The 16,698-nt window shown below is 55.8% G+C and overlaps 1 protein-coding gene across 1 annotated transcript in view; it reads left to right on the plus strand.

Moving 5' to 3' along the window:
- The window catches only part of ENG (endoglin), a 36,724-nt gene that overhangs the window by 11,695 nt on the left and 8,331 nt on the right, over positions 1-16,698 (plus strand). Inside the window, exons 2-9 of the mRNA XM_019540672.1 lie at positions 1,975-2,135; positions 9,494-9,625; positions 12,425-12,617; positions 13,197-13,362; positions 13,762-13,900; positions 15,129-15,300; positions 16,051-16,196; positions 16,464-16,604. Of these exons, the coding sequence (XP_019396217.1) occupies positions 1,975-2,135; positions 9,494-9,625; positions 12,425-12,617; positions 13,197-13,362; positions 13,762-13,900; positions 15,129-15,300; positions 16,051-16,196; positions 16,464-16,604 (1,250 nt within the window). The remainder of the gene's footprint in view (positions 1-1,974; positions 2,136-9,493; positions 9,626-12,424; positions 12,618-13,196; positions 13,363-13,761; positions 13,901-15,128; positions 15,301-16,050; positions 16,197-16,463; positions 16,605-16,698) is intronic.

The raw sequence follows: 16,698 nt of genomic DNA on the forward strand, positions 1-16,698 counted from the left end.
GCATTCCCACTTCAATTAAATACTGCTTGGTTTGTTTGAATCACCCATTGTTACTGGCTCCTCAGTCCATACTGCCTCCGTGTCGGGATGATTTGAACAACAATTTTTGATCTTTCCGATTTCCGTGTTGCAGACCCGGGTGTGCGTGTGCATGTGTGTGTGTGTGGGGCGGGGGTGGGGGTGGAAGCAAACATCCTCTTGGGCTCAATTGTTTATAAAAGGTATAGCATGATTTTTGGCAGGAACTTGATTGCAGAAGGGACACAGGATTTTCCATACCAGATCACAGCTTCATTGAGCTGGGTCTCCTACTTCAGGTAGTGGCCAATATGTGATACTTCAAGAGGAAGTTTAAAAAAAATCCGCGGAGCCCTTGGCCTGCTGTGTTACGCTGTGGGTGTGTGGGTAGCACATGTGTGCATGTGCCTGTGCATGTGTGTATATGCCTATGTGTGTGTATATGTGTATGTGTGAGTGCGTGAGCATGCCTCTGTGTATGCACTTGGAGTTGGGGTTGCTGACCACTCTGGCAATTGGCAGGTCCCGCCCTGGAGCCTGAGGTTCGTTCCCCGTCGCTGTTGTGATCTGTGCTCTTCCCTGTGCGTTGGCACACCACTAGCCCCCAGTGGAAGGACTTTGTCCTTCAGGCCAGACTTGTGTGGCGGGCCTGTTTCAGCAGGCGTCAGTATTTCACCTTGTGAAGTGCTGGATGGGCTGTGACTAGGAAGGCAGCATGGCCTCAGACAGTTGTGCTCCAGTCCTAGCTTTGCTCTGAGACCTTGGTGCAGTCACTTCCCCTCCCTCCTGGTCTGCTGAGAGCAGGGAGCCTTTGGGGGCAGGAAGGCTCTCTCTTTGTGTGTGCTCAAGGCTTTGCATAGCAGGCCTCACATTTGACCATGGCACTAGAATATAACATGCAGGAACAGGTTTGGTGACACATGTGGCTCACCAGGTCTTTGGAGCGTCCTGTGTTACCCTGCAGGGACCCATGGCTCTGCAGGCTGCATCCCTTCCTCCAAAAGCCGACTTGCAGGGAGTAAGGTTGCGCTACACGTAGGTGCCCATTCAAGGAGCTACTCTTTCAGCCCAGCAGTGACAATCTGGCCCAAGGAAACCAGGGCTCATTTCCCAGGGGTGACCAATGACTGAGACATTACAGCAGCCCAGGTGCAATGCAGAGATCGGCCTGTACTTGGCATTTCTGGACTTGCGATGCAGAGCCGGCATCTGAACAGTTTTGCTGTTGCTCTTCCCTGGAGCTGGGCTCTGGGCTCGGCTGGCCAGAGCCCAGCGATAACCAGTGGGGCTGCACCAGGAGTAGAGAGCGATCTGCCACCGCATGCACAGCAATGAAACACTTCCCAGACGGAGCACCCCTGACTGCAAAGGCACCATACAGCCACAGAGAAAGGGTGGAGCTGGGCAGAAGCACTGGCCATGGGCTTGGTTGCTGCTGCACTCGCTGAGGAAACCTATTCGAGGGCCATGCTCGTGCCCGGTCCATCTGTCCTTCCTGGCTTCCTTCCTTCCTGTACTCACAGTGTCTTGAACAAGCACGTCAGGGCTGTGGTTTCTGTCAGAGCCAGCTGTGCTAGAAGTGGGGGCTGCCCCTGCCCCCCACTCCTCCCTGCAACTTCCAGTGCAAGGCCGATGTCTTTCCTTGGCTGCTTCTCACTCTCTGGGCTCAGGCACCTTGCTGGCTGCTGCTGCACCTCCTTCCTGCATCCCTCTCCTTTGAGCACCTTTTCCCTGCACTGAGTAGATAGTCGCCTGAGAATCTCTCATGAGCTGCAGTTCTCTCACCTCTGTGCCCGAGACCTTCCCCTTGTCCAGCCCCTTGGTCCTCCTGCCCCTTGGCTGGTACCCACAGCCTTCCCGTCCTCCCTGCACTCCGTGCCCCCTGGGGCTTCCCTTATCACCATTCTCCTTCAGGATGGCAGCAAGGCGCCTGACTTTGAGCTGCTTCCTCTCTAGATCCAGTGAGTACTGGTGCCTGCACCCTACAGCCAATCAGCCTAAATTCGGATGTTCAAGTGTCTTACACAACAAGCAGGACTATCAAAGGATGCGTGAGCAACAGCACTGTGGGGAAAGACCGGGAAGTCCACATCCTCAATGTGAAAAGCTTGACAAAGGTGAGTGATTGTGGGACTGGGGACCAGGGTAGGAGAAGAAGCATGTCACCTCCTTGTCACCATCCATCCTGGGCGCTGTCACTGGTCTGAAGGCTGCATCTCCCAGGACTGGATTACACCTGCCCAGGCACAGGGGGATGGAACGACCACCTTGTGAAGGGTCCTTGATTTATGGCGGCCAGTCTGTTTCACAGCTGGGCTCTGTGCCACTGCGATGGAAACAGGGTGGGATCCCCAGGTGTGTCCTCTGCTGGCTGAGGGGATGCAGCTAAAAGGGGCTGGTGCTGGTGCTGGTGCATGGACCATGCTTTGCTCTTTGGAGAAGGGGCTTGCTTCAGCTGGCAGGTGAAGAAAGGGACAGCGTGGGGTTGTACCAGCATGGACAGGATAGGGCTGCCATAGGGAGAGATGCACATGGGCTTGGGGGTATCGCAGCTGAGGTCAGGAAATGCTTGGGCTAACCAAAACAAGAAGGTGCTAATTCTATTGCCCACAAAGAAGCAGCCTCCATCCCTACTGGGGCAGCCTGTCCAGCCACCTCCCAAAACCCAGGGTCTGGATGCGAGTTACTAATGTCATGCTAAGCACATGCTCCAGACTGCTTTAGCGCTGAGGCCTGTTTTTGCCCAGGCTCTCAGCTGGGGAGGGCACCGGACAGCAGGGGTGGCATTATGGATCTGTTATTATTTACAACCCCTGCCACCCACTCAGCCCCTTTGAACCACATCCCCAAGCTGCTAGGGCAGGGTTGGCTCTGACCTGGGTGTCTTTACAGACCATCAGCGATCGGTTGGTAGCTAACCTGGTGCCTGACAGTGTTTAGCTACTGCTGGAGCCCTGGTCTGGCTTGAGGGGCTCAGCCTGGGGTGGGGGCTGTGCAGGGGAGATGGGTTCCCTGCATTCACGCCTGCATCACCAGTTAGACTGACCTTCCTTCCTCCTGGTTTTCAGTGTGGTAGGAGTCCCCAAGATGCACTGCTGTGGTGCTGCTCTGTGTCATGCCCCTTTGATTCACTCCCTGCTGCTAAGGCACTAGAGCAGGCCTGCCTGGGTTTTCCCAGCATGTACTTGTACAAACACAGCTTGGTAGAGATGTGGAAACGGGGTTGTGATGGCAAACCGCGCTCTTCAGAGCCAGAACGGGCAGCGACACACCTAGCAGGCTGTGACCAGGTGGACAGGGCTTCGCACATCTTTCTTTGGCTGTGCTCAGAGACAGGATGACCTTCTGACTCGATCGTGGGTCTGTGTCAGAACGGCCCTTCCCGTGCTCTGCTTTTTAAAAACATGTGCACCAGAATTGGTCAAAACTAATTAATGGAGACCCGTACGCAGTCTCTAAAGGGGATGTCAGTGGTAACAAAAGGTGCCATCCTCATAACAGGCCCAACCACAATTGTAGGAGCTTTGTAGCCTGTGTGCCTCAGCCCTTACCTTACCCCTGGCCCAGTCAGTCCTTGCTTCCTCTGCTGAGACATTTGACTTGAAAGGGAAATAATTGATGCTAACTATGCTCCGTGGGAGGGCTCGCAGTTCGTCTGAAGTGCTTGGCACATGTCTCTCATGGGCTGCAAGCCCTCATGCATATATCTGCCAGCTTTGTTTTTATGGTATATGCAGGCAGTTAAAATGACATTTACAGGCACTTCAGAGGGCAAGAGTCTCGTAAAATGTGCTCTGCTTCCTGCACATAAGAACAGCACTGGATGGAGAGCAGCAAAGGGGGTGGGGAGCAGGAAGTGGGTGTGTGTGTGCGTGTGTGTGTGTTTGATCTCCTGTCACCCTCATGTATGCAACTGTGATAGAAAATGCCACAGACTTGGCCATGTTTTAGCTTTCCAACCACGACCATTTCCCTCCAGCTCAAAGATCTGAGGAGCAGGTGGCATTTGGGCTTTCATTTGGCCTCGAGCATTTTTTAACAGCATGGGTTTCACTACCCTGTTGGGGTCCTGTGAACGATTTTCCCTCCCACCCTTAATTGAAACCATGGTTTTGTTCTGCTTTCTGCCAAGAGGAGGGGGCCTCATTTTTAAAAGCCACATTTCTCTAACTCAGTGTAACCAAAGCTACATCAAGTCAGAAGAGGTTTTCTTGGAGTGAGGTCCCGCACAGAGTTTTCAGGGACAAAACAGATAAAATGCAGCAGACGCAATTCTAATATTTAACAAAGCAAACAGACCTAAAATCACCCAGTTCCACTAGTAACCCTGGGCCAGCTGTTTCCGAAGTACCTTGTCACTTTTGGAACCGAGAGCTTTTTTTATGTCTTCTTGTCACTTCAGATGCTCCTTGTTTGGGTGTGGGCTTTGAGGTGCTTTAAAAGCACCTCTGGCATGATGTCCTGATCCTGCCTTCTGAAAAAAACAGCTCCCCTGGAGGTCTCTCAAGCCAGGCATTCAAAATCACAAGTCCCTTTTGGCACTAGATGCTCAGACCCTTTGAATGGGTTCTCCGTGGCTTATGCTTCCCATCCTTGCTTGGGATCCAGCAATAAAGGCCAGTGGATGCAGATGTGGGAGCCTATCTTGAGTGACATAACGCAGTAAATGTAGCAGCCACTACCACTCCCAAAGCTGGTGGAATTACACTGGGGTAAAACCACCTGGAGCCTGAAGAATATGGCCCTCACCACTTCTGCAGAGAGCTCAGTTCCTGGTGAGACGTGATAAACACTTCTTGGGAGCTCTCAGCCGTTGCATTTGTCTTCGATCCAAGGGCTTGCATCCCATGCCAGGCAGCTGGGGTCTAACCATGGTCCTGCGGTCCCGAGCTCTGCATGTCCATGTGATAAGGACCTTGGCGGGGATATCAGTCAGGGCGATGGCATTTGTCAGTCACACAACGCTGGGAATCTTTTATTGCAAGTCACAGCTGGGCTGGGGAAGCCTGGCTGCGAGACTCGTATCCCTGCCAGCCATGTTCCTCACTAGGGACTTGATTATAAGCAGCATGAAGTCAGTGAGAACGAGACAGATGGATCAGTGTGAAATGCTTGATTCTCAGAGGAGGATTTCCTGCTATATTTCATCTGAGCCATCCTCCATGTTGGGCCCTTTGAGTCGGGCTGTCAGCTCCTCAGCACAGGGGCCCGTCTCCTGCTCCTATCCTCGCTCATGGAGAGGAGGTGGACAGCTCCTTATGGCCTTTTTCTGCTATAGCTCATTTGTAGGGACTGTCCTTTCCAAAATGAGCCCAATGCAGCAATGTCCTGCTGACAAACAGGGATGGAAAGAATGTTCTTCCTGGTTAGTTATTCTCTTTTAATGTGTAACACGCAGGCAAGCGTTTATTGCCTTTTCCTGCCCTAGCTGCAGTAGCTAACTGATTGCCGCTGCCCCCATCTGCTGGATTCAAATCCATTAGCTCTGGAGCTGGAGGTCATTGGGTTCAGGGTGACAGAGGGTCACTGCAGAGGAAAGCATAACTTGCTACAGCAAACCACGGTGCCTAAGACTGCAGACACAGCTGATGCTGCCCCGTGATTCCACCCAGCTCCGCTTCCGATCGCCAGCTTCTTTTTTTGTGTGGGTGGGGCTGGACGGCAAAGGCTGGAACTGAAAGCGTGAGGTCACACCAGTGTGAGGACACTGAAACTGCTCCGGATTCAGAGGCCGAGAAGGATGGTTGTTTATAGACATATGGAGTCGCCACTAGCAGCCTTCCTCTCTCCTTCCTCACACCCATCTTTTCCTGAACTCCTCCCTGCAGCTGATTCTTTGCAGCAGCATCCATCCTTCAGGCCGCTCACCTTAGCATTAACAATGAAGTCAAAGAATCATAGAAGAGCTGGGCTGGCAGGGCCTGCAGGAGGTCACATCTAGCCCAGTCCCCTGCTCAAGACAGGACCATCCCTGTCTAAACCTTCCTAGACAAGCATTTGTCTAACCCGCTCTTGAAAATTTTGGGAACAACTAGCAGGCACAGTGACCGAAACATCAAAAACAACCTTTAACTTGGGAAGAGCAAAGCCGAGGGAATAAGGCACCATCAATGTCCTGTCACTGCAAGGCTGGAAGTAGTTTGTTAAAATACACTCAAGAGACCACGTGCAATTTCCTCTACATGGGAAGGAACTGCTTCCTTCTGAGTTGGCCAGGGGCTCGCCATGCTAAGCTCCCAAAATAAGCCCTGTATGTGTTCTTATCCCGGACTAAACCGTGTTAACAGGAAGCCATAGCAGAGGTTCCAGGAACAAAGCGCACCCCGGGTGGTTTGAAGAAAAAAGATCAAGAGAAACAGATGGCAAAGTCTCCATGTGCATGAGGGAGGCAGCCAGGCTGAAGGCACAAGGATTGCCATCTCCGCATCCTGGCTGCTTTGGGAGCCCCAAGATGCAGTGAGCAAACTACACAAGAGCCGCAGCACGACACATCCCAGGGCAGGGCGCAGGGCTCCTCTGCTTCCTCTGGAGTCCCATGTCTGCCGACTGGGCGGGATGTTTCTGTTGTCCATTGTGTGCAGCGGGAGGAAGGCTGCTGGGCTTCTCCCCTTCGCCAGGCTTTCATGGGCCGTGCTGCCCGCTCAGGGACGCCAGAGCCAGAATCCTTCACTGGCGTCAGGCAGCCCAGAACCATTTAAGGCCAAAAAGGTGCATCGCTCAGCCCCAGCCTGGGCACTGGGAATCTGCTGAGCTGAGCCCCCCGGCCAAAGGGTCCAGAAGCACTTGGAGCTTGGGGCAGAGAAAGGGCTTGTGCTGTGGAGTGAGGAGGCTGCAGGCATGTCAGCTGCGAGGTTTTCATGTAGAGGAGCTCATGTCAAGGGCATAAGAGGGAGAGCTGTCCAGGGCCCAGCCATGTGCAATCCAGAGGAGGTGCTTTATTGTGGGTGAAGGACACAGGCCACCTGGAGCCTGGGCTGCCTGCTCCAGACTACAAGGTGCAGTCATGGGCGGGGATAAGTGACTATGCTTTGGACACTGAGCAGCCTCCAGATGGTCCAAGCCAACGTGACTACATCGTCAGTGATCGAGCAGCTGGCAGGGACTCTTTTCAGTCTGACAAGCTGGGTGTGTTAGCCCAGGCTCCCCAGGCGCAAGCCTGGTGATTGCAGACCAGGTCTGAGATCTCTGCCTGGCAGAGCTTTGGGCCACATAGACAAAGCCCAAGCGATTTGCCCACCTAGTCGATCCAGCCCCTTCTCCCAGGTGTCAGGTTGATGTCTGGCCCTGCAGACCAGCCTACTTCTACAGAGAAGCCTGTGCCAGAACCTGGGACCCCAACGGGGAATAGTTTAACTCTGGAGCCACATCTGTCCCTGTCCCCTTGACAAGCCAGGAACCAGGAACAGTACAGCTGGGGCCCTGGAAAGCAAGGTCTGTGCAGGCTCGGTCAAGGCTTCAGGAGGGGCCACGTGAATATGCTCTTCCGCACCATCTCCCTTAAGGCTGCTGCCAGGCACCTGACTGTGAAGGAAGGGCCAAGGCAGGAGCAGACAGCTGGGATCCCGCTACAGGTGGGAGCCAGGCCTTTGTCATGGCATGTAAATAAATAACCCAGACTCCAGCCCCCGCATCTGTTTGTGCACAGAGGGGCTGATGTCACAGCCACGGCATTCAGACAGCTGGCACCGTGCCCCGACTGCGAGGCGGGGGAGCCCGAGTGACCAGGCTCCGCTTATAGAAGAATTACTGGAAACCAGTTTCTATAAGCAGATCCCCATGAAAAAGGCAACACGGGGTAAAATAAAGCCTCCCGCCACTCTAGAGAAGAGGAACAATGGCCTCTGGAAAACACACAGCAGTAAAAATAGAAGCAAGCCCCTCCTCTTCGCCAGGCTGTAGGGCCCTGCCAGGGTCCCGGGGCCACCCACAGAGTAATACTTACTGGATGCCTCGTGGCACCGCAGGGCTGGGTACAGCAGTGCATCGTTATCCACAGCTTGGCTGGGGGAGAGTTGTTGCTTGTTCCTTTCCAGTAGTTCCCGATAAGATCATCCTGGTACAGGCAGGGTGTGTGTGTACAATGTGCGGGAAACTCTGCCCTGAATCACCCAGCCAGGAGCCCAGGCACCATCAGCTCATCAGCATGGGGTCAGGGTGGACTGACCTGTGGGGAAAGCCCAGGCCGCTGCAGGAAGCGGGGGCGATGCTTCCTGAGTCAGTGCTGGGCAGATGCCTTCAGGCGGTGCTGGGGCAAAGGCCTGTGCTGCTGGAGGTCTCCGTTGTCTACCTGTGGCTGCTATTTCACCCAGGGTAATTTTCCACTCTGGACCTTGCAGCAGGGCTTGGGGTCCTGCAGTAAGGCTGTAGGATGGTGTCTCCACATGCAGGGCCTGAAATCTGGAGCAGAGTCCGTATTGCCAGGCTTAAATCATCACTGAGGAGCCTGAATCCGGGTGTGGAGGATGCTCTCAGGGCAGCCTGGTCAGAAGCATCACCACTGAGCAGAGCGGTGTCTAAGGGGGCCAGGCCATGGGAGGGTAACACAATGGCAGGACAAGATTGCCACAGGGTCATTCGTGCACATCTGGATGGGCACCGTCTAGTGTAGGGGTGGCTAACGTGTGGCTTGGAAGCTGCTTGTGGTGTGTGGTTGCCAAACAGGTTAATTTGGCTGGTATCATGGGCCTGAACAGAGGAAGCTGGACTCTGGGTGGGCCACAGCTCCAGGCAGAAATCAGGGTGCCTATGATCCACCACGCCTGTGACTCTTGGTCTCCGGGAAAGCTGCTCACGTACCTTGTGGCCATGCTGCGGCCTGGGGGAGAGGGGATTGGAGGAGAGGTCTGGGGACTGATGCATGGATGTTCCCAGCTCTTCTGCACGAGGGAGCTCCTCGCCCCATGGCCTGGGTCATGCTCCCTTCAGCTAGGCACAGTCAGGGGGCAGGATTTGTGACTTTTCTCCCAAAGGGTAGAGCTGGCCTCTTCCCCAGCTTCAACAGAGAGGAGTCTTTGTCCACGGAGTGGCCGGCCAAAGGCCAAAGGCTCCCGGACAAGTCTCTCTTTATTCAAGACTTTATTCAGCAGAGCCCAAATGCTCTGCACCTACCCCACTGCGGAGAGGAGAGGTTGTGCGTGTCTGGGGCATACAACCCTTCTTTCCAAGGGCAACACTTCCCCAACCTGCCATGCACAGCTGTGAGGACCCCCAGCTGAGGGTAGAAGTGGCACCTCTTGAAGCACAGGCAGCAGCAGGCACCTGCTGCCAACCCCTCATTCAGCAGCTAGCCCTTGGTGTGAAGCCCCTGTATATGAAGACCCCAGATCCTGCTGTGTTTGCCTCTTGGTTTGTTCTTTTGCATTCTCTTCTTTCGCAATAAAAACCCCACCTAAAAGGTGCCCCGTGCATGTGATGCTGCCCCATGTGTTCCCGGGTGCAAGGAGTTTGAATGACGTCCTCCCATTCCTTCCCTCAGGATCCGTTCCTGCACCTGAGCGTGTCCCTGGAAAGAAAGGCCCCCGAGAGGAAGGTGGTGTTGGCGATCTACTCCAGCAAGTCTGGGGTCGTGTCTCTTCATTCTTGGCCTTTTAAGGAGTCCTCCAGACAGGTGAGAACTGCGCCTCCCAGGGCTGCACCTGCGAGCGTGCTGGCAGCGCTGACGAGACCACCCCGACCCTCAGGGCAGGAGAGGGCAGAACCACAGTGAAGCGTGCTATACTACAGGGAGGGAGGAAAGGGGTAGGTAGAGGGGGGAAAGGAGCAGGGCTCCCATGTCCTGCTGTTTGTCTCGGTTGTCTTCTGTCTGAGAATGGGAAGCAATCAGCTGGAGGCCCTGGGCGTGAGGCTGTGCCACAGCCCTGGCAGGGAGAGGTCTTGGCCAGCTGGCTGGTCTGCAGCACTGCAGCTGGAAGTAATCTCCCAAATTCCAAGGGGAGCCCCACAGGAGCCGTTACTACCAATAGCAAACAGCAGAGGCTGGAGCTGGCATGTGAGCCCCCACCGGAAACCCCAGCGCTGCCCCCCAGGGAAGAAGGAAATGGCCCAACTAAGCAGCAAGGTCCTGCCCCCTCCTTCCAGTCCCCCTTCACCTACTCTGGGGTATCCTTTGTGGTTGGAAGGGCTGCAAGCTCCCCAGGAGCAGTGAGTCCATTGGCCATGCCCACTGCAGGCACGAGGGGCAGCCTGGGCCGTGGCATGTGTGGCCGGTCCCGCTGCCCCGGGTGCACAGAGCGGGTAGGTAGACAGAGTCTCCATAGAAAGGAGACTCATGCAGCAAGCGGGCAGACAGAGTCTCCCTGCCCAGGACCTGTGTGGGAAGGGTGCACTTAGCCAGGTGGATGGGATGGGGCCATGGGTGAGCAGGGAGCTGCGTCCAGGAGTGGAGGTGGGATGTGTGGGCAGAGCCAGGGCCAGAGTGGTAGTGACAGCATGGAGCCAGGTCCCAGGCCCAGGGCAGTGCCATGATCCACTGCCTGCACGTCCCTGTGATGGGCGCTGGTTCTGCAGGCGGGGGCACGTGGAGAGTGAATCGTGGCTCCACCTCGGGCCCCAGTTCCGTGCTGTCACGGCTCCATGATCCCAGCCCCACCTGCCCATCCTGCTTCCAGATGCCGCTCCCTCCGCCCCCCAAGCCTGCCGCCTCGTCCTGTCCACCTGACTGAGTGCACCCTGCCCACACAGGTCCCAAGACACTCTCCATGGAGACGCCAGGGCTGGGGCTGGGATCCCTGGACGGTGATAGCACGAGGGTCCTGCTCTGTTCCCAGGTCTATTAAGCTGCCACTTAGGAAGTTTTGTTGAGCTGCTACAGGGGAAGGTGAGGTGCTGCCCTGGCCTACAACAGCTCACCAAGCTCCCTAAGTGGTAGGTTACTTCAACCCAAATCACTGCCCCTCCTGCCTTAAGGTGTCTTTCTTGCAGTTGCAACCATGTGGCAGAGCCTTACCTGAGCTGGCCCTGGACTCCTGAGCTTAGGTCTCCATTGCAATGTACCTGCAAGGACCCCAGCACACGCTGACCTGATGGGTGTCCATGTGGGTTGTGAGATGAACTGCCAGCTCATCAGCCTGGGGCACCCAGACACTCTCTTCCTTTGCCAAGAGGCTCAGGGGGTGCAGAGTGGTGCGGCAGAGCCAGGGAGATCTGCCCTTTCTGTCGCCACTTCTGTCCTGGCCAGACACCGGGCTGAGTCTGGAGACGGGCAGCCATATGCTCAGCCTCTCAGCGCGGGGGCGAGCTGGGGTCCAGGCTGCCTGCTGCAGCCTGGGCCATTCCAGTGGCCAGCCCAGCATGGCTCTCCCCAGCTTGCAATGAGCTCCAGGGACCCTTCCCTGGCAGAGACAGGCTGGGAGCATTGGGAAGGGGCAACCGCCCGGCTACAGAGACCCTCCCCTCCCTGGAGTAAGCGATGCAGTTTTAGCTCTCTCCAGTGCCCACCCATGCCACGGGGAAGGCACTGCTGGGGGCTAGGCAGGTGCTGCTGCCCCCACGATGCCTGACACTCATGCCACTGGCTGAGCAGGCAGGACGTGTCTGCAGTGTCGGTGTCCAGTGAGAACACCCCCTTCCTTCCCTGCCACTTGGAGCGTGCCTGGCTTCCTGCCCCCCCTCCCCAGGCTGTCCCTACACCTGCCCTGGGGGCTCATTGCTGTCCCTGAGCACCCCCTCCCTGTGGCTCCAGGGGCTGGCTGCTGTTTGCCTCCCCGCCCCCCTGCAGCCAGTCGGTGCGGGGAGTGACGCACAGGACTTGCAAAGGCTCCTGCTTCCTCTGCCTGTTGGAAGGTCAGGGATGGGGCTTGGCTCCAGCAGGCTCAGCCAGGGCTGCGAGCTTTGTTAGCAAAATAAGCCTCCTTCCTATTTGTGTCTAATAATAACATGGGCTGACAATGGGGGAGGCCGGGTGAGGCACTATTGGATTGAGTGCTGCACCAGCGGCTCCGCTGCGCACTGCCGGGGAAGCGAGCCGTCAGCCTGGGTCTCGCTCACTGCTCCTGTCCTCCCTTGCTGGGAAAAGATGACCCGAGAAGCCAGGGGAGCAGAGAAGCCGGGCACCAGCTCCTCTGAGCATTCGTGGAAAATCCCCAGGCCCCACCAGCTGATGCAGGCTTCCTGGTAGGCCACCAAGCAGACCCCAAAGGCAGCCGGCATGGGTGGTCGCAGGCTGTGGGTCTGTGTCTGAGGGGAGAGGAAGAAACAACCATGCTGCAGGGCTCAATTGTCCCCGAGAGGGGTGGGCAGGGCCAGCTGCGGCATCCAGCGCAGGGGGTATCCAGCAGCACCGATTGGCACTGTCCTTGTTTCTGCTTGCTGGAATGCCCTGGGGGGGATGAGGCGCAAAGTCCTTGCAGCCCCCAGGAGACCCTCATGGGACTGTTGTATCTCAGAGCCTGTGTGTCCCCACTCCCAGGACTCAAAACAAAATGGCATAGTCCGTGCCCAGGTGCTTATCTTCGAAGACGGTACCGAAGCAAGACAAGGAAATGCTCCTCTGTCCGACAACAGTGAAGAGCTCGTGAAATGGGCAGTTACCACCTATGGGGGCATTACATCCTACACCGAGCTGGAAAACCCCCGGCATATCCTCTTCCGTCTGGGCGAAGGTAGGTCCATGAGCCTCTCGCAAGCTTCTGGCTGGTCAGACTCACCCACGGGCCAGGCTAGGAGCTGGGCACGCTGCAGGGGAGCAGCAAGAAACCATCCTCCCTGGCCAGACATTGTCCAGGACCGAGGGAGTTCAAAGCAGCCAGCCCTGGTTACAGACTCAGCCCTGGGCTTTGAGGCTTAATCAAGACAGGGCTGACTTTCAGTTAGCTCTGCAGACTTCCTCTCAGCAGTGCCCCAACAGTGCCAGCAACCATCTCTGCAGTGTGATCTTCCTCACAAGCACTCAGAGGTGGCATGAGCCATGTCTTCTGTGCTGAGCCCAGCTGCACTGGGGAGGTGGGGGCTGCCATAGGCAGGATTCCCTGGCCCCTGGCCACCCTTGTAGCTTGGAGCCCTTCTAGTTACAGCAGAGAGGAGAGATGGGACACCTCTGTTCTCCTCTTCTGTACCCAGTTGCAGGGGGTCTTATGTCATGTCTGTGGGACCAGGCCCCCCCAGAAGGAGGAGGAGGAAGTCTATACGGCTCCGCAAAGCTTCCCACACTAACACCAGTGATTCCTTTCTCTCCCTTCCAGATGCCAGCAGCCCCCCTGACTGCCATCCTCAAGCAGGCTTCAATGCCCGGCACTACCTAGAGGCCGAGCTCTTGTCCAGTGATGTTAAAACCTGCACCACCAACGAGATGAAGGAGAAGGAGAAGGAGGCTCATATCCTGTGGGTGCGGGGGCCAGAGGACCCCAGGTAACCACTGGTGTGGTCTGGCGAGGAGGAGGCAAAGCTCCTCTGTCCAGTCTCTAGTGATGGGCATGTGTGTGTGTGTGAGTGATCAAGAGAGCCATGCATACAGCTCTGCAGTGTTCACCCGTGTCAGCAAAGCTAAGGAGTTGCCCTGAGCTTAGCCAGGCAGTGGCAGATGTGAGCCAGTGGAAGAGGCCTGCCCTTGGTAGGAGGGTGCATACAAGTCGGGGATGCCTCTTACAGCTAGTCCTGGAGATCCCCATGCCAGCATCCAGGTGTGGCCTTTGATAGCTGCCTACAGGGAGGACCAAGGAAATGGGATATTAGTGTGCCGCCCACTAATAGCGCAGGGGGTGCTTGGGCCCATGGTCGCTGTGGTTCATTCTGGGGCTTGTTCCATAGCTCATGGGTCACGGAGGTGAACGTGGATGTAAGCTGCCAAAATGGAGAAGTGCCACAGAATCTGCAAAGGATGCTGATCCTCCAAAGCCAGCCCAACATGTCCTGGCTCCTCAGCCTACAGCAGGACATGCAGATTATGGTAAGGCAGTGATGGGCCCCCTCACACGTCTTTCATGGCTTTTCCTGCAAAGCGCTTCACCAGCTGGGCATGGGGGCTGCTAAGCTGGGACACAGCAGCCCCTGTGTGTGGAAGGCAGGGGTCTTTCCAGAGCACCCAGAAATGCTGTGGAGGGGGAAGAGGAGCTCAGAGAGGCAGAATATGGCCACACTGGCATTTGGCTGGAGCTCTGGGCTTGCCATCTCACTCTCCAAGAAGCAGCAGGGGACATGCACAAATTACCAGGAGCCTAGACCTCTCTGCTGGAGCTTGGTCGAAAGGTGCTCCTCTGAGGCCTGCTTTCCAGGCACCAGCCCTGCCTGATGCAGCCTAGTCTGTAAGTCCCAAAGGGACATGGTACAAGATGGCAGAGGCTTGTTCTGAGGGACAGATGCCTCTCACTGAGGCAGCAGGGGCCCTTTCTGTCAGAAGCCCAGCCTCCGTTTTGCCAAAGCCTTTGGGCTCTGGTGGGAGCTGGTCCTGGCCACCCCACAACGCCTGGGTCCTCTCAGTCTCCGTCGCTAGGCTGGGAAAAGGCACCAGGAACGCGTCCCTCTAATGCTGCTGCTGCTGCCCCTGGCCCTGGGGGGCTAGCCCAGCTCAGCATCTTCCCAGGCTGTTCCCCTTAAGGAAATGGATTGTATGAGTCCGGGACGTCTTTGCTACAGTCCTGTCTATGTACAGTTTGCCCCCAGAGTCCTGCTCTCTTGACCACAGCAGGACCAAGGAGTGGAAGGTAATTCCCTTGCTCAGAGCTGCCAGGCCTGCTTTCCCGCCAGTCCCGTGCCCCCAGCATTTCTCTTGGCTTCTACACACAGACTCAGGCAGCTCCAGCCGTCCAGGTTTGAGCCCCTGCATGTGCAGTCTGTCCCTGAAACCTGCCCTCCATCCTCTCTGTGGTGGTTTTGCTTGGGCCTTCCCCTATGAGCTAAAGCCTTGGGTGTTTCTATTGTTTCCGTTATCATTAAAAAAACAGGCGTTTTAAATTGCTCTTTTGTTCAACATGAATGAAGGGTGGTTGTCTGCCCCTAGGCTCCAGCAAGGTCTGCAAGTGCCCGTAGATCAAAGACAAGTCGGCAGTCACCAGCACCCTCCCACATAACAATAACTGTTGGCTCCATCTTCCTCCTTCCTTCTCTCCATCTTCTGTCTCTCCTAATCCCTCCTCTCTAATCTCTAAAATCCCAAATCTCCTACTCTCCTCCCTCAGGCATCTGGGAATTACACTCTCAGAGCCATTCCAATCAAAGTTGCTGGAAACAACCTTCCCAACACGGAGCAGGGCTTGATCAACAGGGTCCTGGAGATGAATTACAGCATCATAGCCTCGTACCTGGACATCCCTTCTGCTAGTAATGTGACCATTCGGATACAGAAATGTGGTGAGTCTGCAGAGATGCTCCTTTTTGCACTGTCCCTTAGCTTGGCTGTTGGCCAGATGACTGGCTTGCCAGCAAAGCCACAGGATGGCTCGGGGCTGCAGAGTCTTTCACCCTGAAGCTCCTGGTTCAGCTGAAGTCACTGGCCTAGGTGTGTAGTGACTGAGACGTGTTACCATCTGCTGGCGCCTGGGCAGCTCACAGGAAACAGTCGATGCCAATAGTCCAAAGCCCAGTGGGGAAGTGTCCACGGCACAGCAGAATTAGTACGATGTGCTCCCCAGATTAGCAGTGTCGCTAGGTTGGTCCAGGATTGAACAGGCCCTGAAGTAAAGAGTGCAGTCCCCTGCCTGCCTCCAAGTTGGCTCCCTGCAGCTCGGGGAGTGAGACCTTTGGATGTTGCAGGGTAGAAGTTTATCCTATTGCTCCTTTCTTTGAGGATCAAGAGAATTTCACCAACTCTCAAGACAGTCCCCCCACTTCCTCCCCCAAGCGCTCAGAAACCCCACAGCACCACTGAGCCCAGCAGGATTGCTTCTGCGCACGTGTCCCACTGCCTACAATGGGAGTTTTGCCTGCCCGGGACCAGGCCTTTTGGGCATTTCTTCTGCCTCCTCGGGGCTGCTCTGGCCATTGGGCTGGCATCACCCCAGTGGGTTCATCTTGCCAAATCCCTGCAGCCTCTGAGCCATCCAAGACACTGCTGCCCCCGTCTCTCCCTTCTCAGTGCTTCTCTGGTGTTTATTTCTATAGCACCGAATAATGCGATCTCAACAACAACAGCAACTGGACAGAGTGTCAGCCTTGAATCAAAGATCCGCTCAGAGCTCAACCTGATGAAGCCATGGAAGTGTACGAATGACTCCATTAAGATAGTCATACCCAGCTATCTCATACCTGTGAGTGGCTGGGATGTGACTGAGGGCTTGGTGGTGAACTGTGGGAAGGGGGCAGCACATTGTGGACCTGGGCCTTTGGGTTCTGTTGACTCTGCCATGCAGAGCCCTCTCAGACCATGGGACCCAGACACCAAGGGGCAGAGGATTTGGTCCTGATTTTCCCCAAAGGAGATGGGAGACACACTCCAACCAAGTTAGGGACAGCCAAGCTGGCCTGGGATTCTGCCTCTAACAGCTCATGAACACAGAGGTATCTTTTGCCCATAGGGTTTAAATCTGCCCGTCAATGAAGTTACGCTGCAGGACTCCAACTGCAAAGCTACAAACAATGGGTCCCAGTTTGTGCTGATGAGCCTTCTGGAGAAATGCTCCACTGTGGTGAAGGATGGGATCCATGTCACAAACAAGGTCAGCAAAACCTACCCGGGGGCTGCTGCTTGCAGTCTCACATCAGGGAACCTCCCTGCCACCCCCGTCCTTGGTATAGGCCCCTAGACCCTCT

The sequence above is a fragment of the Crocodylus porosus genome, unplaced genomic scaffold (genome assembly GCF_001723895.1).
Source record: "Crocodylus porosus isolate Cpor-Errol unplaced genomic scaffold, CroPor_comp1, whole genome shotgun sequence".
Taxonomy (NCBI): Eukaryota; Metazoa; Chordata; order Crocodylia; family Crocodylidae; genus Crocodylus; species Crocodylus porosus.